The sequence below is a fragment of the Mobula birostris genome, chromosome 8 (genome assembly GCF_030028105.1).
Source record: "Mobula birostris isolate sMobBir1 chromosome 8, sMobBir1.hap1, whole genome shotgun sequence".
NCBI classification, from domain to species: domain Eukaryota; kingdom Metazoa; phylum Chordata; class Chondrichthyes; order Myliobatiformes; family Myliobatidae; genus Mobula; species Mobula birostris.
In genome coordinates this window covers 124,867,561-124,895,153 of record NC_092377.1, presented here as the reverse complement: position 1 = coordinate 124,895,153, position 27,593 = coordinate 124,867,561, and the positions used below count along the sequence as shown (strand labels likewise).

Sequence of the window (27,593 nt, the reverse complement as noted above, 5' to 3'; positions counted from 1 at the left end):
ATTACTAAATAACAATAAAAGAGGACTGCGTGTCTTCATAATCTAAAAGCAATGAGATTATATTTGTCTGAGTTAGCGAGTCTCCAATTCCCCTTGATATGAATGAACATGATTAGAAAGTAGTTGGTGACCTGAGTCTGTGGGACCCAGTGCTCTTTGGGATCTTACTGTGTAGTGGCTGCAATGTTCCATCATTGGCCATCTCCCATCCCGCCCCCGACCCCTCAGGCTGGCCCAATTGACTGGAAGTGCAGCTTTGCATATATGACCGTCTCCCCACTGCGAACAGGGCCTCCACTGCCGGGCAGTTCCTGCAGGTTGGCGTACACCGGGCCACACTCTTCCCCCTCTCCAACGGGCATTACAGGTGAGATCTGGCTCATCCTCTGCCTCTCCATGTCCTGGGGCAGAAATAAAAGCAAATCTCAGTTCTTCATCAAACACCATTGAACTGCTCACACTCCATCACTAAACTAATTCCATAACCTCTGGATTTATTTCCAAGGACTCTACAACTCAGGTTCCCAATATTTATTTCTTATTTGTTTATTGTTACTTTTTATTTTGGATTTGCAGATTGTTGTCTTTTGCACATTAACTGTTTGCATCAATGATGTGTGGAGTTTTAATTGATACTATTGTGTTTATTAGTCTTTATTGTGAACGCCCGTAAGAAAATGAATCTCAGGATAGAATGTGGTGACATATATGCACTTTGATAATAAATCTACTTTCAGCTTTGAACACTGAGGACGAAGATATTTAAATGTTGTGAACACTGACTAGTGAATAACAGTCTCTGATAACAGGCTAGAACCCTGTTGTGGACACGGTCCTCTTGTTCTCTCCCCTTCCCTTCCTTATCTCTTCTCTTTCAGTTACTCTCTTTGCTTCCAATTCTCTGTGAGACTCTGATCTTTTTCTATTTCATTCATTCACTCACTTCTTCCTCTTTCCCCCTCTCCATCTCTGTCTCTCTATCTCTCTCCCTTCCGCTCCCTTCATCTCTCTCACTGTCCTTCACGTTTGATCCTTCTCTCCCTCTCATTCCCTCACCCATACTTCAAAACCCGAACCCATGGTAGTCTGTGAGCATCACCCCATGGTGTGACACTCCCCCCTCAATGTCCTTCCCGCTGCGCTGTGCTCCCGGTGTCCTGACCTTTACTGGACTGAGCTGTGACCTGTACCTGAGGTGTGGTCAAGTATGCACTGGAGCTGACGGTGGTGTCCAGGATCTCCAAGGCCCTCTTCTTAGTGCATGCATCCCGTCTGGAACAGCAGAAGGTTGGCCCAGGGTTACAGAACATCAGAGTGTCAGCCAAATCCACTCCCTGATCTCACCTCACTGTGACATCCAGACCATTTAATACAACATCCTCCACTGAGGCTGTGGAGTGGCAACACTCTATCACTCCTCCTCCTTCCTTCTTCCCTTCTCCCCTCTTTCCCCACCACCTCCCTTCCCTTCTCCCAACCCTCCTCCTGCCCCTTTCCCCTTTCCCATTGCCTCCCTTAATCCTCTTGCTCTCATGAGAGAGAGATCGAGAAAATATATCTGAAAGTTTAATAATTTACTTGTTCATTTGGACGCTCACCTGAGGTGCTGACAACTGGCCACTGATCAAGGTGTGACCACCCAAGCGCTGTGTGACCACGGGATGACAAGGACCAGACTGGAAGACAGGGAATTCCCAGTCTCCCTCATTGTGCTTTTGGATCTGGAGCTCTCTTTGTTTAGGTTGGTTTATTTTATCATGAAGGTTATGTACAACATACAGACCTGGTGTACGTCCTCCCCGTGACCACGTGGATTTCCTTCAGGTGCTCTAGCTTCCTTCTACATTCTAAAGATGTACCAGTTAGTAGTTTAATTGGTCATTGCAAATTGTCCTGTGATCGGCTTCGGTTTGGGACTGAAGGGCCTGTTCCGTGTTGTGTCTCTAAATCAATTATTTTGCCATGTCTGTAACGTTGTCATGGTCCGGATCGGGGTCCCTTTGGATTTACCTTGTTTATGTTACGATCCGAACCGTTGATTCCCTGTTTTCCCATGTCCCTCTGCTTTGGTGATTAGAGGAAATTAATGCTCAGCTGAACCAGTAGCTTATAGTCTCTGGCTTTCAGCCGTTTGGTGCGGGAGCGTCTGCAAAGTCATCAAAGGTATGGCGTGCCAATCTGGCTGGATCAAGCCTAGTCTCGGCCAGAATGAGTGCCGGTAACTCGCCTTTCCTCACCGGAGCAACCCTGTTCAGTTACCTCACCGAAGCGAGCCTGCAAAGTTTCCTCATCAAGGTGGGTCTGTCTGTTAACCCGCTGGAGAGAATCAGGAGCCACTGTCTACTGTTCCCGGGCCGAGTCGAGAGCTCGCCACTACCCGGAGGCTCCAAGTCAAGTCCTGGCTCCAGCGGCATCCAAGTATCACGTCCAAGTCCTGTCCCTGGCAGCATCTGAGTACCAAGTCAAGTCTGGCCCTGGCGGCATCCGAGTACCAAGTCAAGTCCTGGACCTGGTGGCATTCAAGTACCAAGTCAAGTCCTGGCCCTGGTGGTCTGTGATTCCTGTCCTACACCCCTGTCTGAATCCCTTCTCAGCCCCTCTCGCCTCTAGCCCTCGCCTGCACTTCGGACTAGTTCTATCGTCAGAGCTAGATAGGTAATGTCTGGTGTGCTTTCGTGTTGGTCTTGTCTTGACCTTGCCTCCATGGGGTAAGACAGGCTGTCTTGCCATTGCCCTGCAGGGTGTCATGTCTTGTCTGGTCCTCACCTCTGTGGGGTAAGTCTGGCCGTCTTGCCGTTGCCCCACGGAGGGTCATGTCTTGTCTTGTCTTGTCCTCGCCTCCGTGGGGTAAGTCAGGCTGTCTTTCCATTGTCCCTCGGAGGGTCACGAGTCCTGGCCCTATGTCCTGTACCCAAGGAGGGGTCCCGGCTCACTGTTCTGTGTGTGAGTCCTGGCCCTATGTCCTGTACCCAAGGAGGGGTCCTGACTCTGTGTTCTGTGTACGTGTCCATGGTTCCATGTACCTGCTCTCCCAAGACCGAGGCTCTGTTTTCCATGTTCCTTCTCTCCCTAGCCCATGCCATGTCCATGCCTGGTTCTGGGGTCCGAGCCCGAGGCAAGACCCAGGTACCGGGTCCTTGCTTAGTCTCATGCTTGGAGTCCATACCCTAGCCTTTTCATGTCTCCTCTAGTTCTGGGAGCCGATTCCGAGTCCAAGCCCAGACCCTTGGTCCCAGCCTAGTCGTAGTCCTGAGTCCTTGACCTGTTTGCTATTCCTGCTTCTGCTTTGCTCTCCTGGTATCAAACAATAAACTAAATCTAATTAATCTCACAAGATGTGTCTTGCATTTGGGTCCACACTTGCTCCCAATGCCCCCGCCATTGTGACAAATGTACAGTGCTGCTGTTAATTGCCATAGCATATACAGTGCCTATAGAAACCATTCACCCCTTTGGAAGTTTTCATGTTTTATTGTTTTACAACATTGAATCACAGTGGATTGAATTTGGCTTTTTTGACTGATCAACAGAAATTGACCCTTTCATATCAAGGTGCAAAAAGATCTTAACAAAGTGATCTAAATTGGCTTAATGCATGCATTACTAAATGACAATAAAAGGGGACTGCGTGTCCTCATAATCATATAATCATAAATTAATTACAAATATAAATCACAGAACAATTGATTGCATAAGTATTCACGCCCTATAATATGACACACCAAATCATCACTGGCGTAGCCAATTGGTTTTAAAAATCACATAATTAGTTGAGCGGATATCTGCATTTGGAGACCTGTGTATGGTCAAGGTGTTTCAATTGATTGTCGTAAAAATACACCTGTATCTGGAAGGTCCAATGCTGGTGAGTCAGTATCCTGGCAAAAGCTACACCATGGGGACAAAATAACACTCCAAACAACTTTCTGACAATGTTATTGAAAAACACAAGTCAGGAGAAGAATAAAATAAAATTTCCATGTCACTGAATATCCTTTGGAGAACAGTTAAGTCAATCATCAAAAAATGGAACGGATATTGCACAGCTGTAAATCTGCCATCCTCAGGAAACTGAGTGACTGTGCAAGAAGCGGACTACAGAGGAAGGCCACCATGTGACCCATAGCAACTCGGGAGGAGTTGCAAGCTTCAGTGGCTGAGATGGAAGAGACTGTACTTACAATAACTGCTGCCCAGATATTCACCATGGGAGAGTGGTAAAGAGAAAGCTATTGTTGAAAAACGTTCACATGAAATCCAGAAGGCATGTGGGAGTCTCTGAAGTCAGCTGGAAGAAGGTTCTATGGTAGATTCAAACCAAAAGTGAGCTTTTTGGACGTCAGACTAAGCACTACATTTGGTGTAAGCCAAATACTACACATCAATAAGCACCATCCCTACCATGAAAAATAGTGGTGGCTGCAACATGCTGTGGGGATGCTTCACTGCAGCAGGACCTGGAAAGCTTGTGAAGGTAGAGGGTAAAATGACTGCAACAAAATACAGGGAAATCGTGATGCCATCTGCAAAGGAACTGGGACATGGAGAAGGCTTGTTTTCCAGCAAGACCATGACCCCCAGCATAAAGCCAAAGCTACACAGGAATGGCTTAAAAGCAGCAAAGGTAATGTCCTGGAGTGGCCAAGTCAGAGTCCAGACCCCAATCCACTTGGGAGTTTGTGGCTGGACTAGAAAAGGAATGATCACTCACAAACTCCATGCAATCTGAGCAGGTTTTTTTTTGAAGAAGAAGGGGGGAAAATTGTACTGTCCAGATGTGCAAAGCTGAAAGAAACCTCTCCACGCAGACTCAAGGCTGTAATTGCCACCAAAGGTGCATCTACTAAATACTGACTTGAAGGGGGTGAATAATTATGCAATCAGTTATTTTGTGTTTAATATTTGTAATTAATTTAGATCACTTAGTAAAGATCTGTTATCACTTTGAAATGTAAGAGTCTTTCTGTTGATCAGTGCTGAATAGAGCCAAATTAAATCTACTGTGATTCAATGTTGTAAAACAATAGCTTCCAAGGAGGGTGAATACTTTTTTATAGGCACTATATACCACTACTATGTAGGATGTAACAATGAACGTGAATGTTCGTTGGTTGCTAGTCAGTAGAGGAGACAGGGACAGGAACAGATGCAGACCCGGTCGAATCAGTTACCTGCAGGCAGACAGCAGAGGGTAGGATTTGAACAGAAGCTGAACACTCCCCACCTACAATTTTACCTGGCCCCACAACATCATCCCTTTAGTCGAGAAAGCACAGCATGTCTCCATTTCCTAAAGAGATTGAGGTGTGCGAGGCTAACTTCTCCTTCTATTCTAACCCATTTTTAACAGCAGCTCCATCGAGAGTATACTGACCTGCTGCATCAGCGTCTGGAAACGTAGCATTATGAGAAGGACTGTTAGGATGGGAAACAACTTCTTCCCCACTACTGAACTCCCTGCCACCACCCAGGTCCCATCACTTATGAAGTGTTGTAAATGCAGCTTATGATCGATGTCAATCTTACAGAGTATATTTTATGATTTGTTAATTCATTCATGGCCATGTTGCGTTATGTGCTGTTTGTGTTATATGCACTATGTTGCGTACCTTGGTCCAGGAAACGTCGTTTCATTTGGTGGTATAAATATATACAATAGAAATGACATTAAAACTGAACTTGAATGTCCGTCTGGACTTACTTCAGGATGTACTTGGAGATGAAGAATCCAGTCAGTAGCATACTGAGAAGGACATTAATCGTGAGCAACACTGTGAACCAAACAGCAGAGACCCCACCCGTAACATCAATCAACAGGACAGCTTCAGAACAGTCACTCGTACAAGTGACCTTTCTCATTTATTGACGGACGACTGCACAGGATCTGAGAAAGCTGCAGAAAGTTGCAAACTCAACACCACCATGGGCACTAGCCTCTACAGTACCTGAGTCATCTTCAAAAGTCAAAGCCTCGTTATAGGCATCGTTATAGACCTGCACCACTCAGGATGTGTCTTCTTCACATTGCTACCATCAAGGAGGAAGTACAAGAGCCTGAAGACACACACGGATGTGTGAGGAACAGCTTCATCCTCACTGCCACTGCCTCACTATTTTCACTTTTTTTGCTCTCTTTTTGCATTACTTATTTAATTGAATTTCTATAGCATATATATAGTGCTTATAAAAAGTATTCATCTTCTATTGTTTCACAACACCTAATAATGTGTATTTAATTTGTTTTTTTTTAACCAACAGAAAAAGACACTTTTGTGTCAAGGTGAAAAAAGATCTCTACAAAGTGATCTATATTAATTACAAATTCAAAACACAAAATAATTGACTGCATATTCATTCAACCCTCTTTAACATGGCACACAAGTCATCACTGGTGCAGCCAATTGGTCTTAGAATCACATAATTAGCCACGTGGGAATTTGTTTTTGGAGTCCTGTGTATAGTCAAAGTGTTTCCATTGATTGTAGTAAAAATACACCTGTATCTGAAAAGTCCAACTGCTGGTGAGTCAGGGTCCTGGCAAAAACTACACCATGAAGAGAAAAAAAACACTTCAAGCAACTGTCTGACAAGGTTATTGAAAAGTACAAGTCAGGAGATGGATACAAGAACATTTCCAAATCACTGACTGTCCCTTGGAGCACAGTTAAGTCAATCATCAATAAATGGAAAGAATATGGCACAGCTGTAAATGTGCTGAGAACAGGCAGTCGTCAAACACTGAGTGACCATGCAAGAAGAGGACTAGTGAGGGAGGCCACCAAGAGACCTATGATAACTCCGCAGGAATTACAATCTTCAGTGGAGAGAATGCGCATGTAACAATTGTTGCCCGGCTACTTTACCACCTGCAGCTTTATGGGAGAGGGGAAAACGGGAAGCGACTGTTGAAAAGAAACTCACATGAAATCTCGGCTAGAGGGGGTAAAATGAATGCAGCAAAATACAGGGAAATTTGGAGGAAATTGTGATGCAGTCTGCTGGAGAACTGGGAATGGGGAGAAAATTTGTTTTCCAGCAAGACAATGACCCCAAGCATAAAACAAAGCTACACAGGAATGGCTTAAAAACAACAATGTTCCTGTAGTGTCCAATTCAGAGTATAGACCTCCATTTGTGGCTGTACTAGAAAAGGGTTGTACAATCGCAATCCCCATAAAGTGTGACAAAGCTGGAGCAGTTTTGTAAAGGAGAATGGGGAAACAACACATTTGAATGCATATGTTGGTGATATTGCACCTAATTGTGATTCTGATTCTAATGTAATATCCAGGACATTTGGCTTTTCAGCGCCAACATTTTGTGGGAGAGAGAGAGATCCATGTGTCCCTTGCAGATTTTACTTGGGTTTTGTCCTTAGCACATCGAGGAAAATGGCTTAATCCTTGGATAAATGCAGTGGGGTCTTAAAGGAGAGTGGAGAGTGCGAGTCCAATTTCACCGGCACATTTCACTGTTGTAATGTTTTCCTCAGCTTGTGATGTATGGTTGTCATCTGCTCCCATGTGTTCATTCCCAATTTTACTTGGGTTTTGTCCTCACACATTGAGGGAAATGGTTAAACCCTTGGATTAAGGCAGTGGGGTGATAAAGGAGAGTGGAGAGTGTGATTCCCATCTCACCATCTCAATGTGTTCCTCAACTTGAGATCTAGTCCCAAGGGAAGCAGGGCAGCCGGTCTGTACACAGCAAGATCAATAACTAGCAATGTGATGATGACCATTAGTGGGGTCGGGACACTGGAGTGAACTCCCCACTGGCCGTGCGATCTTCCCCATCTAGCTAAAAGGGAAGGCAGACTTTGCTCAGATCGAGCTCAAGTGCAGTTCGGAGGGAATTGCTGAGGTTAGGGCTGCACTCTGCTGAGTGAAGAGTATTCCTCATTGATATCCTCACCTTTCATCCACAGGGACACCATGAACATGGCCTCTCCATGCTGGTTTCGGACTGTACAGAAGGCGGTCACATCCTCCTCTCCCTCGCTCACACCCAAGGTCAGCGAGCCTGTCACCAATTGCCCGTCATCTACCTGCCATGTCTGGAAACGACCGTGCGTCTGGTTCCCACTGAGGTTGGCGAGGGGGAGGTGCCAGGTGAGCTCTCCGAGTGGGTTCGATCTGGCTGCACACACACATGAGTTGATATTGAGGTTCCGAGTGCTCCCAGAGTCCCAAGAAATCTCAGGCTTATCTGGGAAGAAAGAAACAGGCAGGAGATGTTGGTTGCACTGATATATTGTAATGGTACAGTGTAACTCTGAAGCCTGAGCTGTGCCTCAGTCGTCTGTTGGACACCCCTTTCCATTCACTGTAAAATGAGGTTGTCTCCATTCTGATGTATTGGATCCCCGTCTTCCACATTCAGAAATGCTTTTCTGCGTATCACTGCTGTAGCGTGTGAGTGTTTGAATTACTGTCACCTTCCTGTCAGATTGAACCAGTCTGGCTATTCTCCTTTGACCTCTCTCATTAACAAAGTGTTTTCGCGTACAGAACTGCCACTCAGTGAATTTTTTTTCTGTTTGTTTCTCACACCATTTTCTGTAAACTCTAATGACTAGTGTCACCTGACTGCTCTGAAGACAAATCAGCTGCTGGATTTGAGTTCTGGGGACGTGGTTGCTGCTCAGCGAGATGATCCAGGCATTGGTACCATTTGGGCGGTGGTTGAAAAGGGACATAGCACCCTCATAAGGAATTTGGGGCTATCTGTCTCCCTTTTCAGCTGCCACCCAAATGGTACCAGTCGAAGCCACTGCTGGTCCGGCCTGGGAAGGTATACTGTTACTTCATGCTCGTTATTTAGTAAGAGTTATTTATATCTGCATTTGCACAGTTTGTTTACAGTTAGCAGTTACCGTTCTATAGATTTCCTAAGTATGCCTGAAGAGAATGGTTAAAGTCACTTTGATCATATTTCTTCTCCATTCCAATATTTGGTCTGAACAACAACGGATTCTCTTAACTATGTCTGCATACTTTTATGCATTGAGTTGCCATCACATGATTCATTGATTAGATATTTGCTTTAACGAGCAGGTGTACAGGAACTTAATGAGGCGACCACTGAGTGTGCATTGTGTATCAAAGGATAAATAGTCCACTGACTTTGCATTTGCACTTAGAGATGTTGCAATGCATCCAGTTACACTCCACACTGAGGGTGATGGCCCTCTGCACTGTCCCGTGTTTATTCTCTGCCACGCACTGATAGTCTCCAGCCTGCTGGGGTGTCACCTGAGGAAACTCCAGCCACAGCTCGTTACTGGAACATGTTGTGTTTAGTGTGACACCGAGATGTCTCCACGTTAGATTAGACACTGGGAAACTCTGGACAGAGCAGAGGATCGATGTAGAAATCCCTTCCTTCATATTCACCCGGGAATTGTTCATGTTGTTGGGAGAAATGATTGAGAGATTCTGTGGGCCATCTAGTAAAGACAAATAAAGAGTTAAGCATGAGAACACATGATGTAGAACAAGATTCCATGCGTTAATCACCTGCAATCAATTCCATTCCACCTTTGCAATGCATTCCAATGTACAAGGTCGATTGTCTAATTCTGTTCCTAGGTCATATGGTCCATGGTCCAAATTCTTTGCCAGAAGCACACAGCCAAGGAAAGCCCTCCACGGATTACGGAGAAAGTGTTGTCCAGTTTGAAGGGTCGAAACGAAGGGTAGTGCGGTATCGGAGAGACAATTATGAGGGAGTGATATGGGCAAAGATGCAGTGCTGTGCATCATCAATTGATTGTTGTCACACTGAGGGAGCATCGTAGTGTGGGAGGGGCGATACTGAGGAAGTATCATACTGTGGGAATGGTGATACTGAAGATGAATCACATTGTGGCAGTTGTGGTACTGATGGAGGGGCAATACTGAGGAAGTATCATACTGTCGGAGGGGAGATACTGAGGTAGTATTATTCTGTGAGAGGGGCGATACTGAGGATGAATCACACTGTGGCAGTTGTGGTACTGAGGGAGAGGCGATACTGAGGAAGTATCATACTGTGGGAGGGGCAATACTGAGGAGGTATCATACTGTGGGAGGGACGATACTGAGGAAGTATTATACTGTGAGAGGGGTGATACTGAGGTAGTATTATTCTGTGGGAGGGTCGATACTGAGGACGAGTCACACTGTGGCAGTTGTGATACTGAGGGAGGGCGACACTGACGAAGAGTCACATTATGGCTGTGGCGATACTGAGGGAGGGTCACACTGTCGGAGCTCTCTCTCCTGAAGTTTAAAATAGCGGCAAAATCCTAAAAGGACGGGCTTAGAAAGCTCCAGAAGACTTGGAGAGTGCGTAGTGTCATCTTGACAATGGACTAGAGCGGTTTCTTTCATGCAATGACCCGGTGTCTAAAGTTTTCGGTGCGTGTTTCTCGTGCGCTGAGTAGTGGCTGCAGCTGACGATTACCAAAGTTCGAGCCTTTAACTCTGTTGGGAGCGGGAATGGATTAATTCTGTTTTGAAACAGTGAAAACCCCTCCCATTTAAATTGCCTAGCTCAGGGCGCTTGGGAAGACTTCGGAGCGGCTGGAAGAACAGCGGACTGACCTGGGAGACTCCTTCGTTCTTGCAGCAGCATGGATGGCGCTGAGGTTTTTCAACCAGACCGACATTCCAGTCTATCCACGGATAACTCCCATTCCCCCTCCCCACTCTCTGAACTGTTACTTTTCGAGAGATTATTTGCTGGCGCCCCGCTGGGTTTACAGCTCTGTTTAATTCCAGCTGTGCTGTCGATTCGGACTGAGTCGGGTAGTGCACCGCGCAGAGACTGCGGGCTCTGGAGTTGCAACTCGCGAAGTGGGTCACCCTTTCAAATCAATGGCTCTGAAAATGCTGAATTCTACTGTACCGACTTCAGTCAGTGGGAGTGACGTTTTAAATGTCATGGCTAAGACTATTGGGGGTCGTGAATATGTTGTTGCATCTTGGCAATTGAACGGCAAGACCACTTTCTATCAGGGACTGAGGAGCGATGCTTTGGTAAAGCTGCACAGTATCTGGAGGCCGATGCTGACGGCCGCTACTGAGATTATTTCAGATGGCCCGGTAGGTTTAGAGCCCAGCGGCCCTCAGCATCGGTCATGCCGGTGGCCCAGCCCGCGGCGGGAGCTGCGCACAGCGAGGAGGTTTATGGCAGGTTGGAGATGCTCGTTTAAAATGAGAGCTTTGCGGGCGTTCTGTGTCATTCCGGCGTACAAATCAGCGGCAGGAGCAGCACAGAGAGGAGTAATTAAATGCACAGATAGGACAAGCGGAACAGCCATTGTTGAGAGTGGAACAGTGCTGAGAGTGTGAGTGACAGGCTTTGGCTCAAAGGAGGCTTCAGATCGGAAGAGGCTTTGGCTCTGGGTAAGTTTGCGGATAAGTTTCTGTTAAGTTTCCACTTTTTCTTACTGTGTCAGTGGTATTTAATGTAGTTTCAATGGTCCTTGTATGTTCTTCATGTTGAATGTTGCAGTCATGGGAGACCCAGGGAACTACACCTGCATGAAGTGCATCCGCTGCTGCTCCTTAAAACCGTGTTAGGGATCTGAGCAGCAGCTGGATGACATTCCGCTTGTACGGCAGAGTGAGCAGATCATCAATTAGAGTTACAGGGAACTGGTTACCCCTAGGTTGCAGGAGGAGAGTAGTTCAGTGACTGTCAGGAGACATGGACATGTGGACAGACAGTTAGTGCAGAGCGTCCCTGTGGCCATTCCTCTCAGTAATAAGTATACCGTTTTGGATACTGTTGTAGGGAATGCCATGGAAGCCAGGTTTACTGGCACTGAGCATGGGTCCATGGTGCAGAAGGGAAAGAGGGAGTAGAGGGGAGTGGTAGTGATAGGGGAATCAATAGTCAGGGGAACAGACAGGAGAACAGGACAACTGGATGGTTTGTTGCCTCCCACGTGCCAGGGTCAGGGACATCTGAGTTTGCATCCACAGAACTTTGGAGGAGGAATGACATAGGAAGGAAATGCAAAGAGGCCCTGAAGAGAGAATTTAAAGAGTAAGGCAAAAAGCTCAGAATTTGGACCTCCCAGGGCAGTAATTTCCGGATAGAATCTGTGCTTCCTGCCAGTGAGGGTAAAAACAGGATGTTTCAGCAGATAAATGTGCGGTTGAGAAGTTAATGCAGGGGGCAGGGCTTCAGGTTCTTGGATCATCGGTCTGGGGGAGGATTGACCTGTAGAAAGGAACCCGAGGGGGACTAATATTCTTGCAGGCCGGTTTGTTATAGTTGTTGGGGAGGGTTTAAGCTAATTTTTCAGGGGGATGGGAACCAGAGAGAAGGGAGTCAAGATAGGACCGATGGCAATAAAGCAAAGACGGCATGTAGTCAAACTGTCAAGAGGGGCAGGCAGATGAGAAGACAAAATTGCAGCCATCAGGGTGAATACCAGTGATTAGAGATGCAAAGTTAAAAAGGGTAACAATACTGTACTCAATGTGTTATATCCCAATGCATGGAGCCTAAGAAATAAGGTGGATGATCTGTTTGCACTTTTACAGATTCTCAGGTATGATGGTGTGACCATCAGTAAATCATTGCTGAAGGATATCTGTAGTCAGGCACTGAATGATCAAGGTTACACATTGAAGGTGGGCAGAGGGGATAGTGTGACTCTGCTGGTAAAGTATGGCATCAAATCTTTAGAAAGGTGTGAAGATGTGACATAGGATCAGAAGATGGTGAATTCTTGTGTGATGAGTTACGAAACTGCAAGGACCCTGATGGCAGTTGTATTCAGGCCACCAAACAGTAGCTGGAATGTGGACTACAGATTACAATGGGAAATAGAAAAGGTGTAACAAACGGGCAAAGTTATGATATTCACAGGAGATTTTAACTTGCGTGTAGATTGGGAAAATCAGGTTCGTAATAGATTGAATGTGTTGAATGCCTACACGATGGCTTTTTGAAGCAGTTTTTCGTTGAGCCCACTAGGAGATCAGATATACTGGGTTGGGTGTTGCGTAAATGAACCAGAGGTGATTAGAGAGCTTACAGTAAAGGATCCCTTAAGATGTTGTGTTCACAATTTTTGCGGATTGATCTCAACTTGAAGTTTGATAGGGAGAAAGTGAAGTCTGACAGAACAGTTTTTCAGTAAAGGAAAATAGTGGTATGAGAGAGGAGTTGGCCAAAGTAAATCAGAAGGAGATGCTGGCATGCATGACAGCAGAACAGCAATGTCTTGAGCTTATGGGAAAAATGAGGAGCGTGTTGTATAGATGTATTCCAAAAACAAAGAAATACTCAAATGGCAGAATAGTACAACTGTGGACAACAAGAACAGTCAAAGTTAATTTAAAAGCTGAAGAGAGGGCATACAACAAAGCAAAAATTAGTGGGAAGATAGAGGATTGGGAAGCTTTTAAAAACCTACAGAAAGCAACTAAAAGAGTCATCAAGAGGGAAAATATGAAATATGAAAGCAAGCTAGAAATCAATATCAAGGTGGATAGAAAAGACATTTTCAAGTATATAAAAAGAAACACAGAGATGAAAATGGATACAAGACCTTTAGAAAACGAGGCTTGAGAAATAATAACAGGGGACGAGGAGATGGCAGATGAACTAAATGAGTATTTTGCATCAGTCTTCACTGTAGAAGACTGATTCAAAAGTTATTTGAGGAGGTGACCAGGCATATAGATGAGGGTAGTGCAGTGGATGCGATCTACTTGGATTTTAGTAAGGCATTTGACAAGGTACCACACGGTAGGCTTATTCAGAATGTCAGAAGGCATGCGATGCAGGGAAGGTTGGGTAGGTGGATTCAGAATTGGCTTGCCAGCAGAAAGCAGAGTGTTGTGGTGGAGGGAGTACATTCGCATTGGAGGATTGTGACAAGAGGTTTCCCACAAGGATCGGTTCTGGGATCTCTACTTTTCATGATTTTTATTAATGACCTGGATGTGGGGGTAGGACGATGGGTTGGCAAGTTTGCAGACTACACGAAGGTTGGTGGTGTTGTGGATAGTGTAGAAGATTGTCGAAGATTGCAGAGAGATATTGATAGGATGCAGAAGTGGGCTGAAAGTGGCAGATGGAATTCAACCCGGAGAAGTGTGAGGTGGTACAGTTTGCAAGGACAAACTCCAAGGCAGAGTACAAAGTAAATGGCAGGTTACTTGGAAGTGTGGAGGAACAGAGGGATCTGGGGGTACATGTTCACAGATCCCTGAAAGTTGCCTCATAGGTAGATAAGGTAGTTAAGAAAGCTTACGGAGTGTTAGCTTTCATAAGTCAGGGGATAGAGTTTAAGAGTTGCGGGGTAATGATGCAGCTCTATAAAACTCTGGTTAGGCCATGCTTGGAGTACTGTGTCCAGTTCTGGTCGCCTCACCATAGGAAGGATGTGGAAGCATTGGAAAGGGTACAGAGATTTACCAGGATGCTGCCTGGTTTAGAAAGTATGCATTATGATCAGAGATTGAGTGAGGGCTTTACTCTCTGGAGAGAGGGAGGATGAGAGTAGACATGATACAAGATATTAAGAGTAATAGATAGAGTGGAGAGCCAACGCCTCTTCCCCAAGGCACCACTGCTCAATAGAAGAGGACATGTCTTTAAGGTAAGGGCTGGGAAGTTCAAGGGGGATATTAGAGGAAGACTTTTTACTCAGAGAGTGGTTGGTGCGTGGAATGAACTGCCTGAGTCGGTGGTGGAGGCAGATACACTAGTGAAGTTTAAGAGACTACTGGATAGGTAGATGGAGGAATTTATGTTGGGGGGTTATATGGGAGGCAGGGTTTAAGGGTTGGCACAGCATTGTGGGCTGAAGGGCCTGTACTGTGCCGTATTGTTCTATGTTCTATTTTATAAGACACGAGCATTGTGGCAGGTGTTGACTGGTGTGAGGGAAGAAATGATTGCAGCTTCTATTAAAAGAGAGAAGGTGCTCAAAAAGCTGTAAGGCCTAAAGGTACATAAGTCAGCAGGACCAGATGAACTGCACCTTAGGGTTCTGAAAGAGGTAGCAGTAGAGATTGTGGAGGCATTAGTTATGATATTTCAAGAATCATTTGACTGTGGCATAAGGCCATAAGATATGGAGGGGAATTAGGCCATTCAGCCCATCGAGTCTGTTCCACCATTCCATTATGGCTGATCCCAGATCCCACTCAACTCCTTACACCTGCCTTCTTGCTATGTCCTTTGATGCCTGACCAATCAGGGAACAATGAACTACAGCCTTAATTTTACGCACAGAATTAGCCCCTACCGCAGTCTGTGGCAGAGCATTCCCAGATTTATCTCTGGCTAAAAAATTCCTGCTTACCTGTGTTCTGAAGGGTCATCCCTCAATTTTAAGGCTGTGCCCTCTAGTTCTGGATAGGAAGCATCGTCTCCACATCCACCCTATCTAGTCTTTTCAACATTCAGCCTGACTATTGTTTCATAAAAGCTCAGCATTATCTCCTTGCTTTTACATTCTATTCCCCTTGAAATAAATGCCAACATTGCATTTACCGCCTTTACCACAGACTCAACCTGTAAATTAACCTTTTTGGAGTCTTGCCCGAGGACTCCTAAGTCCCTCTGCACAGCTGATGTTTGAACCTCTCCAGTTAGATAATAGTCTACGGTATTGCTCCTTTTACCCAAATGCATTATCATACATTTCCCAACACTATACTCAATTTGCTACCTTTTTGCCCATTCTTTCAATTTATCTAAGTCCTGCTGCAATCACATTGCTTCCTCAGCACTACCTACCTCCCAACTATCTTTGTATCATCCACAAATCCATCAATTCCATTATCAAACAATGTGAAAAGCAGCGGTCACATTACTAACTCTGGAACACCTCTAGTCACCAGCGGACAACCAGAAAAGGTCTCTTTAATTCCCACTCACTGCCCTCTGCCTGTCAGCCATTCCACTATCTGTGCCAGTATCTTTCAAGTAATGCCATAGGATTTTATCTTGTTAAACAACCTCATGTGTAACACCTTATCCAGCACCTTCTGAAAATCCAAGTAAATTACATACATTGCCTCTACTTTGACCACTCTGCTTGTTACTTCCTCGAAGAACTCTAACAGATTTGTCAGGCAAAATTTCCCTTTACAGAAACCATGCTGACTTTGACTTATTTTATCATTAGTCTCCAAGTACCTAGAAGCCTCATTCCTATGAATGGACTCCCACACTTTCCCTCCAACTGAGATTAGGCTAACTGGCCTATAATTTCCCTTCTTTTGCCTTTCCCACCTTAAAGTGTGGAGTGACTTTTACAATCTTCTCGCCCTCTGGGACCACGCCAGAGTCAAGGAATTGTTCCGGAGGACTAGAAAATTGCAAACGTCACTCCACTCTTTAAGAAAGCGGGGAGGCAGCACAAAGAAAATTATAGAGCAGTTAACCTGACCTCAGTGGTTGGGAAGGTGTGGTAGTCAATTTTTAAGGATGAAGTTATGAAGTACTTGGTGACAAAGGACAAGAGAGGATAAAGTCAGCATGCTTTCTTTTGGGGAAAATCTTGCCTGATGGACCTGTTGGAATTCTTTGAGGAGATGATAAGTAGGGTGGATAAAGAGGAAGCAGTAGACATTGTACATTTTGGATTTTCAGAATGAATTTGACAATGTGCCACACATAAGGTTACTTATTAAGTTAAGAGCCTAATTGTTAGAGCATTGGCTTATTGGAAGGAGGCAGAGAGTGGGAATAAAAGGATCCTTTCCAGGTTGACTGACAGTGACTCGTGGTGTTCCACAGGGGTCAGTGTTGGGACCACCTTTTAATGCTGTATATCAGTGAATTAGATGATGAAATAGATGGCTTTGTTGCCAGGTTTGCGGGCGATACAAATATTGTTGGAGGGTCAGGGAGTATTGAGGAAACAGGAAGGCTGCAGAAGGACCTAGACAGATCAGAAGAATGGGCAAGAAAGTGGCATATGAAATACAATATTGGAAAGAGCATTGATGTGCACTTTGGGAAAAGAAATAAATCTGCATAAGACTATTTTTGTAAATGGGGAGAAATTCCAAAAATCTGAGATGCAAAGGGACTTGAGAGTCATTGTGCAGAACATTCCAAAGGTTACCTGGCAGGTTGAGTCAGTGGTGAGGAAGGCAAATGCAATGTTAGCATTCATTTCAAGAAACCTAAAAATATAAGAGCAGGGACGTGATGCTGAGGCTGCATAAGGCACTGGTGAGGCTTCACCTTGAGTATTGTGTACAGTTTTGGGCTCCTTCTCGAAGCAAAGATGTGTTGGCTTGCAGAGGTTTCAGACAAGGTTCACAAGGATGATTCTGGGAATGAAAGGTTTATCACATGAAGAATATTTGATGTCTCTGGGCCTGTGCTTGCTGGAATTTAGAAGGATGGCGGGGGGATCTTATTGAGATCTTTTGAATGTTGAAAGGCCTAGACAGAGTAGATGTGGAAAGAATGTTTCCCATGCTGGGGGAATCTAGGACAATAGGACATGACCTCAGGATAGAGCGGCTTCCATTTAAAACAAAGAGGCGGAGAAATTTCTTTAGCCAGAGGTTGGTGAATTTCTGGAATTTGTTACCAGCTGTGGAAACCAGGTCATTAGGCAGAGATTGATCGGATCTTGATTGGCCATGGCATCAAAAGTTATGGGGAAGGACCAGAGAGTGCAGCTGAAGAGGGGAAAAATGGATCAGCCATGACTGAATGACGGAACAGATTCGATGGACCAAATGGCCTAATTCTGCTCTTCAGTCTTATGGTTTCATGGATATTCATAGTAACATTTTTCAATAAATAAATAATTCAGTAATCCTTATACTGAAATTTGCAGAATATTTCTGTGTACTCTGCGGAGTATTGCTGTGCCTGAATGATAACTGATCCCCATACTTACACTGCACAGTTAGTGTGAGGGTCTGCTCCGATGAAACAGATGGGTATCTGACTCTGCAGGTGAGACGTTGCCTGTGGTGTTTGAGCGCTGGGGTCATGGTCAGGACAGAAGTGTATGTCAGAGTGTCGTGCCACCGAGTTACGCTGGTTGAGACTGATGGTGCTACATCAGTGGGGCTGAGCCAGGTTAAGGTGGCTGAAGTTCCATCACACGTGGTGTTGAAGATGCAGCTTATGTTCACAGACTTTCCTTCAACAAGTTCAGCAGTGAATACCGTGGGTGTATCTGTGAAATCTAACACAGAGAAATAGATCCTTTTAGTTCAATATCACCAAATGCATCAGTTCAGATAGAAATCCCAGTCTGACAAGAGAAAAGATGTTTACAGGATGATCCCTGAACAATGAGGGTACAGTGTGAGGGAAAGTTGAACAGTGTGGTGGTCGTTACTGTTCTGAAAGCTGTTGAGAGGGGAAACGGGAAATAGAGTCCTCCACTGAGAGCCACAATATCACACAGTCACTGATACATCCAGTGGGGTCCGTCCTTCCCCAGACAGTGAGATATGGGCCAAGTGGACTTGGTTATGGTGGGGATGAGTTCAAAAAGTTCAAATTAAATGTATTAACAAAGTATATATACAAGTTGTTACCATATACCACTACCATACTCTACGACCTTGTGATTAATTTTCTTGCAGGCATTTACAGAAAAAAAACAAAACTAAGAGAATTAAAAAATCTACACATAAGCAGACAAAGGCTAACAACAAAAGGACAAATTGCAGATTGAAAAAATACAGTACTGTGAATATAAGTTGTGAAGAGTCTTTGAAAGTGAGTCTGGAGGTCATAGAATCAGTTCAGAGTAGTGGTGTTTGATGTCATCCATGGTGGTTCAGGAGACTGGTGTTCGGAGGGTCGTAACTGTTCCTGAACTGGGTTGTGTGGGATGCAAGGCTTCTGTACCTCCTGCCCGATGTTAGTAGTGAGATCAGGGAATGGCCTGGATGTTGGATTATAACACAAACGATGATGGAAAGGAGGGGTGTGCGGATGGCCAGAATGGACATTGAGAAGGAGTGGGATGCTGAACACTGCCACACGCAGAGTGGCCTAATTCAGCAAGAAACTGCACAAAACTCCGAGGACCTCTCATGTCCATGTCGGCGTGCTTCAATATGATTGGGAACATAGATTCGATTTGATAACATAGGAACAGTCACAAAGCTGAAAGTACAGAGGCTACTTCGGGAATGAATTGGAAGTTTCCTGAAAATCAGGAGTTGTGATGATGTGAATATGGACCCAGTACAAGTTTATATTATTCCCCACTGACTGCTGAATGTCTGCTGTTGAGTGACCACACAGAACACCTACCAGTGACACGGAGCCGTGTAGCAGGGAGATAGTTGTAATGATTCCATCTGTCAAATTCAATCCTGAAAAGGTACAACTCTTCATCTGCCTTAGTGATGTTGTCGATAACCAGGGAACAGTCACCATCTTTCAAGTCTCCAGACAGACGGGTTCGATAACGAAACTTCTGTTTGTCCGTTCTGTGATAGCTGGAGTGAAAGGCTATACGATAAGGTTTAGAATCTTTTCTGACATACCAGATACCAGTCCTCGACTTCTGATGCAGATATGATGGATAATGGTACTGGCACGGAATCTGGGCACACAAGCCACTCTGTGCCTTCACATGTCGTGATGTGTTAGCTGTCCACTCACTCGACACTGCGACTGAGGAAAGAATGAACAATGTTTGGTAATGGACTGCTTGTGAAAACACTGGACTTGATATCCACCCCCTGTATCACTCCTGCACTGTGGACATAGTGTGTACTAAGTGTGGGAGACACAAGGAAACCCACCAGGTCTCATCACAGATGGGAAGGGATGTGGTAGTCTTGATGGGGACCTGTTAGTAGGGGGGAGAGGTGCTTGGGAAGCCAGTTCATTCTCTGTTGGCTCATTCGCCTCAGGACCAATGACGTTAGTTTAGCACTGTTAGGAAGAATTAACGAAGGGGTGTCGTCTAACACAGCAGGAAGAAATGCAGTGTCCAAACTGGTCTGCTCTCCTCTATTGGGAATCACTTCCTGTCAGATCTTATGGATCTAGGAATGAATGTGGATCACTATTATCTCAGTGATCCCTGTGGGACTCCCACAGGTCCAAGGATGCCGACGTGCCTGTAATCGAGTACCACAGGTGCTGGTGACAGACAGACTGCAACAGGGTTCTGTTCTGACAGTTCCCACACTAACACTGCAGCTTTCTCACAACCTGACCCATTCAACAATACAGCAAACCCACCCCAATGTCCTGCTCCTACTGCAACCCAGTCAACGTGTAACGTCACAGTACGTCACACTGTGGCGATTTGAATCTGCTGGAACATAGAAAGCTGCCAAGAATAGTGGACTTCGCAAAATATAGAATGGGGGCCATTGGAACTCTCTACAATAGATGCTCCTCAAGATGCCAATGTCTGTTGTCAAAGATCCCCACCATCTGGACCTTGCCATGTTCTCACAGCTCCCACTGGGCAGGAGGTACAGAATCCTGAAGGCCCACATCACCAGGTTCAGGAACAGCTCCTTTCCTTCAAACATTCGGTTCTTGAACAAACACAACCACTACCTCAGTATAGCAACACTATGACCTCTTTGCATTACAATGGGCTTCTTTTGTTTCAAAAGATATAGAAACATAGAAATCCTACAGCAAACTACAGGCCTTTTGGCCCACAAATCTGTGCTGAAAATGTCTGTAACTTAGAACTACCTATGCTTACCCATAACCATCTATTCTTCTAAGCTCCATGTATCCAGGAGTCTGGAAAAAAATCCTATCATTTCCGCCTCCACTACGGCTGTCAGCAGCCCATTCCATGCAGTCACCACTCTGCATAAAAAACACGTACCCCTGACATCTCCTCTGTACCTACTTCCAAGCATCTTTAAAGCTATGCCCTCTCATTCTAGCCATTTCACCCGTGGACAAAAACCTCTGACGATCCACACAATCAATGTCTCTCATTGTCCTGTACACCTCTACCAGGTCACTTCTCATCCTCTGTCGCTCCAAGGAGAAAATACCGAGTTCACTCAACCTATTCTCACAAGGCATGCCCCCCAATACAGGAAACATCCTTGTAAATCATCTCTGCATCCTTTCTATGGTTTCCACGGCCTTCCTGTCGTAAGGCAACCAGAACTGAACACAGTACTCCAAGTGGGGTCTGACCAGGGTTCTATAAAGCTGCAATATTACCTCTCGGCTCTTAAACTCAATCCCACGATTGATGACGGCTAATGCACCGTATACCTTCTTAACCACAGAGTCAACCTGTGTGGCAGCTTTGAGTGTTCTATGGACTCAGACCACAAGATCCCTCTGATCCTCCACACTGCCAAGAGTCTTGCTATTAATGCTATATTCTGCCATCATATTTGACCTACCAAAATGAACCACCTCACACTTAGCTGGGTTGAACTCCATCTGCCACTTCTCAGCCCAGTTTTGCATCCTATCAATGTCCCGCTGTAACCTCTGACAGCCCTCCACACTATCCACAACACTCCCAACATTTGTGTCATCAGCAAATTTACTAACCCATTCCTCCACTTCCTCATCCAGGTCATTCATAAAAAGGGGTCCCAGAACTGATCCCTGGGGCACACAACTGGTCACCGACCTCCATGCAGAATATGGCCCGTCTACAACCACTCATTGCCTTCTGTGGGCAAGCAATGTTTCCTTGGATCCCAAGCCTCCTGTCTATCTCAATAAGTCTTGCATGGGGTGCCTGATCAAATGCCTTGCTAAAATCAATATACACTACATCTACAGCTCTACCTTCATCAATGTGTTTAGTCACAGCCTCAGAAAATTCAGGCAGGCTCATAAGGAACGGCCTACCTTTGACAAAGCCCTGCTGACTATTCCTAATCATATTATGCCTCTCCAAATGTTCATAAATCCTGCCTTTCAGGATCTTCTCCATCAACTTACCAACCACTGAAGTAAGACTCAGTGGTCTATAATTTCCTGGGCTATCTCTACTCCCTTTCTTGAATAAGAGAACAACACCCATAGCCCTGCAATCCTCCAGAACCTCTCCTGTCCTCATTGATGATGCAAAGGTCATCGCCAGAGGCTCAGTAATCTCCTCCTTTGCTTCCCACAGTAGACTGGGACATATCCCATCCGGTCTGGGTGACTTATCCAACTTGATGTTTTTAAAAAGCTCCAGCACATCCTCTTCCTTAGCATCTACATGCTGAAGAATTTCAGTCCGCTGCAAATCATCCATACAATCATCAAGATCCTTTTCCATAGTGAATACTGAAGCATAGTATTCATTAAGAACCTCTGCTATCTCTTCAGGTTCCATACATACTTTTCCACTGTCACACTTGATTGATCATATTCTCTCACATCTTATGCTCTTGCTCTTCACATACTTGTAGAATGCCTTGGGGTTTTCCTTAGTCCTGTCCGTCAAGGCCTTCTCATGGCCCTTTCTGGCTCTCCTAATTTCATTCTTCAGCTCCTTCTTGCTAGCCTTATAATCTCCTAGATCTCTATCATTACCTAATTTTTTGACTGTTTCGTAAGCCCTTCTTTACTTCTTGACTAGATTTACAACAGCCTTTGTACACCACGGTTCTTGTACTCTACCATTCTTTCCCTGTCTCATTGGAACGTATCTATGCAGAACCCCACGCAAATAACCCCTGAAGATTTGCCTCATTACTTCCGTACATTTCCCTGAGAGCATCTGTTTCCAGTTGATACTTCCAAGTGTCTGACTGATAGCTTGATATTTCCCCTTACTCCACTTAAACGTTTCCCTAACTTGTCTGTTCCTATCCCTCTCCACTGCTATGGTAAAGGAAATGGAATTCTGATCACAATCTCCAAAAATGCTCTCCCACTGAGAGACCTGAAACCTGACCAGGTTCATTTCCCAGTACCAGATCAAATACAGCCTCTCCTCTTGTAGGCTTATCTACATATTGTGTCATGAAACCCTCCTGAACACACCTAACAAACCCTACCCCATCTAAACCCCTCACTTGAAGGAGATGCCAATCAAGATTTGGGAAATTGTATGTCTCACCACAACAACCCTGTTATTATTGCTCGTTTCCAGAATTTGTCTCCTTATTTGCTTCTCGATGTCCCTGTTACTATTGGGTGGTCTATAAAAAACACTCAGTGGAATAATTGTCCCCTTCCTATTCCTAGATTCCGTAGACAACCCCTCCATGACTTCCTCCTTTTCTGCAGCCGTGACACTATCTCTGACCAATAGTGCTACGCCCCACCACTTTTGCCTCCCTCCCTGTCTGTTCTGATACATCTAAAGCCTGACTCTTTAAGTAGCCATTCCTGCCCCCTGCATCATCAAGTCTCTGTAATGGCCACAACATCATCGCTCCAAGTGCTGATCCACGCTCTAAGCTCATCCGCCTTGTTCATAATACTCCCTGCATTAAAATAGGCACTTCTGAAACCGTCAGTCTGAGTGCGACCCTTCTCTATCATCTCCCTATCACCCTTTCGCACTGTTTCCAATCTTTCTCTATTTGTGAACCAGCCTCCCTTTCCTCCATCATTTCAGTTCGGTTTCCACCCCCAGCAATTCTATTTTAAACTCTCCCCAATAGCCTTTGGAAAACTCCCCACCAGAATATTGGTTCCCCTCAGATTCAAGTGCAACTCATCCTTTTTGTACAGGTCACACCTGCCCCAGGAGAGGTCCCAATGATCCAGAAATCTGGATCCCTGCCCCCTGATCCAATCCCTCAGCCACGCATTTATTCTCCACCTTGTTCTATTCCTATACTCACTGTCACGTGGCACAGGCAGTAATCTCGAGATTACTACTTTGTGTTCCTGCTTCTCAACTTCTTTCCTGCCTCCCTGTTGTCTACTATCAGGATCTCCTCTCTTTTCCTATGTATGTCATTGGCACCATTATGTACCACGACCTCTGGCTGTTCTTCTTCCCACTTCAAGATATCGTGGATGCAATCAGAAACATCCCGGACCCTGGCACCTGGGAGGCAAGCTACCATCGTGTTTCTTTCCTGCCTCCACAGGATCGCCTGTCTGACCCCCTAACTATACGGTCCCCTATCACTGCTGCCATCAGTTGTGTTTTTACTTGTAAGATTGTGCATAATTTATGTTGTTTTTCTGAACGTTGTGCATCTCACAATGCCTTTATTTCCTGCAGCGACTTTATTTCTTGCGCAGCATCAAGAAAGCCCACCTCTGTCCCAGGATAGTGACGGACATTTACCGCTGTACCATTGAGAGCATACTCACCAACTGCATCATAGTGTGGCATGGCAATTGTCCCGTATCAGACTGCAAAGCACTCCAGCGGGTGGTGAAAACTGCCCAGCGGATTATTGGCACCCAATTGCCCACCACTGAGAACATCTACCATAAACGTTGTCATTATCATTATCATTATCATTACAAGGACGCATCTCACCCTAACCATGGACTTTTTACTCTCCTCCCATCCAGTATCCGCTACCCGAACCTCCGCTCCCGCACCCGCCGGCTCACGAAGAGCTTCGTCCCTGAGGCTGTGACCCTGCTGAACCTCACATCACAGTGCTAAACAGTATTGCACCCATATTGGACTGTCTCAGTACTTTTATATTTGTATGTTGTAGCACTTACTTTTTATTCACAGTTATTTTGTAAATAACACTATTCTTCTGTACTTCTGGTCAGATGCTAACTGCATTTCATTGGCTTTGTATCTATACTCAGCACAATGGCAATAAGGTTGATTCTAATCTAATCTAATCTCATGTCATGCCGCTGCAAGAAAATTTCTCATTACACGTGCATACCTGGACTTGAGCATCTGATAATAAACTCCACTAACACACGTGACTCTGAATGTGTGACATTCAAATACTTCAATATCTGCAGTGCACTGTTCCTTCTGCACCACCTTTTTTTCTTTTACAGGTTTATTCACATAAGGATACACAAAATACAAACGTCAAATGTTTACAAGAAAGTGAACAAGTTCAAATGAAAATATGTTAAACAGCCAAATACCTGTGGGGGGGATGGTGGGCACCGTTCCCGGAAATCCATGCCTATGCCCATGGTAACTCCATGCTCCCTCACCAAAGAGAGATGGGCATGAACATCCCCGTAAGGTGGAGTGGGGGGGGGGGGGTGGTGGCGCAGAGAGTCGGCCTGGACCCAGGCAGACACTTTGACTGCCTTCTGATGGACTGATTTATGGCCAGCTTGGCCAAGCCCACCAGCAGATCCTCCGAAGGACCTGCCCCTTCTGTACTGGGTGTCTGTATATCAGGAGCGCGGGGCTGAGGTGCAACCAAACCCTGAGGAACAGCCCCTTCAGATATTCAAATAGGGGCAGTACCTCTCACACTCCATATAAATGCGGTACACTGACTCTTCCTGGTCACAGAATGGACAGGTGGACAGCACTCCAGTATGCAGGGGAAGCACCCTTTTATAAAGAGATTTTCCCCGTCGCTGGGTGGTAAAAACAGACCGCCGAGGCGTGTCTAGTCTGCAGTCGAAGGCAAGGAAGTGAAATGTAGTCCTTACAAGAACAGCCTCTGTGCATCACGAAAAGGGACTGTGAGCATCGCATGATTTTCATGATCAGTGACAGAGGAAGGACCACCACCCCAGGATCCAGAATCCCTCCCAGAGACAGGTCCCAACGCAGGTCAGGGTAGATCACCCACTCACTGTCACCACCCTGTACTGTATGATCCAATCTCAGAGCAGACAGCCCACTGTTCCTCCTGGAGTTTATTCGGCGGGCACGAGCCATCCGGGACATGTTCACCTCTACACACTTGTCACCCTCCCCAGGAACAACATGAGCAGAATGCCCTCCCTCCTCACCTACTGAGACATCCTCCTTCTGAAGATCCAGGGCTATTCTGATTCCCCTCATCCACCGGGACCGGGCTCTCTCAGCAGGGCACGGGCTCGATTGAGGCAACAATTTGAGAGACTAACCCCACCGGTGACTCTCCACTCACAGGCGATCCTTGTTCTCCAGGGATTTCCTCCTCCTCAGAGGATGGGTACTCTGGGCACACAGTCTCAACCGAAGGCAATTCTGCTTCCTCACACGCCCTCTCTAAAATGGCATTGCCCACCCGCCTGGACTTTGTTTGCTGAAGAGAAGCCACCCAACCAGAGGGCCCTTGTATGGCAGGGCTATCCTACAGCTCTGGGGAGACATACTCTGAGTATACGGCCATAACCGAAGGTAAATCCTTCCCCTCGAGTGGCCCCTGTACTGCAGACTCAGAGAACACATCTCTCCGTATTTTCAGACCACAGGGGTGCTGCGTCACGTTGATCTCCAATTCGGAGGTACCCTCAGACTCAGGCACCACTTTCCGTACCCTGACTTCCCCAGGCCTTTGCTGAATCTCAGACACCTCCTGCCCCTTCTCCTTCGGGGGAGAGGCCCCAAGATAGTTGTTCTTTTTCTTGGCCTTCATACCCATTACCTGACCCTACTCATCGCCGTCATCCGCGCGGCGCCAATCCCTGAATTTCAGCACCATTGGTGAGCGGACAGCAGGAGCAACTGGAGGGGGAACAGCAGGAGTAGGGGCAGCTCGGGAACGCTCGGCAGTGTTGCCCTGTGCCTCCGAAGTGAAGTTAGCAGCCTTCAAATATGCCCAAAGCCTTTACAGGCACGTTGTCACGGTCCTATAATAATGCCTCTCAAATTGCACCTGAAAGCTCCCATCTGCATCCCCACCCCATTCCAGTTGCATAAGCAAGCGGCACTGAAATGAGAAAAGGTGTTCAAACCCCTGCGGAGATGTCCTGTATTGAATTGGGGTTATATTTGACCGCATGAAGAAAGAGTAGCTGGGGAGGAGAGCCGTACCAGGGATGTTTGGGGTGGGTGTCGGAAAGAATAACCAATTTCACTTGGCTCCACCGTCATGAAAAGCGTACTCACAGCCAGAAACACATTTCTCCCAGACCGAAGATAGAATATGGTCTTCTCGTTCAGTTTTGTAGAGACAACAAGACGATCACGTTCACCAACAGTCTGTGGCTTTTGAAGTGCCATTCTTACTGACTGAAATTAAGACAGTACATTGCATGGCATTTTCAAAGTCAATAATTTGAATAAGTGACTTTTCGCTGGCTGTAACTCCAGCACCCACAGCCTCCACACATGACTGATTGGTCAGGGCATCAAAGGCTGTGGCGAGAAGGCAGGTGTTTGGGGTTGTTTGGGATCCGGGATCAGCCATGATGGATTGGTGGGGTGGACTTGATGGGCCGAATGCCCTAATTCAGCTCCTAAGTCTTCTGGTCTTATGGACTTGGATGCCGACATCTTAGAGCTGCATCCCGCCATGACGATGAGACGCTGTGGCTGGAATAATACACAGCTATACAATGAGGGGAGCACCAGCAAATAGTCTTTCAAAAACAACAGGTCGGAGAGGGGATATAAAAATAGGAGTTATCTGCGGACAGGCAGGGATATCCTTGTGGAACAAAAACTTAAGTGCTGTCCGTGTCACTGCGAAAACCAAAGACTAAAGTCCTCTTCACTCAATCGCCCTGAGATGGACACTCCAAATGGGAGGGATTTTTCCCCGTTACAAAACGGAATAAATCCGTCTCCACTGCCCACAAAG

General features: G+C 45.7%; 2 protein-coding genes across 2 annotated transcripts in view; one reads left to right on the top strand and one right to left on the bottom strand.

Annotated features, from left to right (window-relative positions):
• The window catches only part of LOC140202052 (myelin-associated glycoprotein-like), a 565,622-nt gene that overhangs the window by 445,566 nt on the left and 92,463 nt on the right, over window positions 1–27,593 (top strand).
• Window positions 225–26,432, bottom strand: LOC140201965 (sialic acid-binding Ig-like lectin 6). The gene is given in 9 exon segments (XM_072266837.1): window positions 225–401; window positions 1,191–1,272; window positions 5,702–5,822; window positions 7,915–8,208; window positions 9,167–9,448; window positions 17,882–18,175; window positions 19,261–19,657; window positions 19,659–19,728; window positions 26,164–26,432. Coding segments are annotated over 9 exon segments (1,986 nt in total).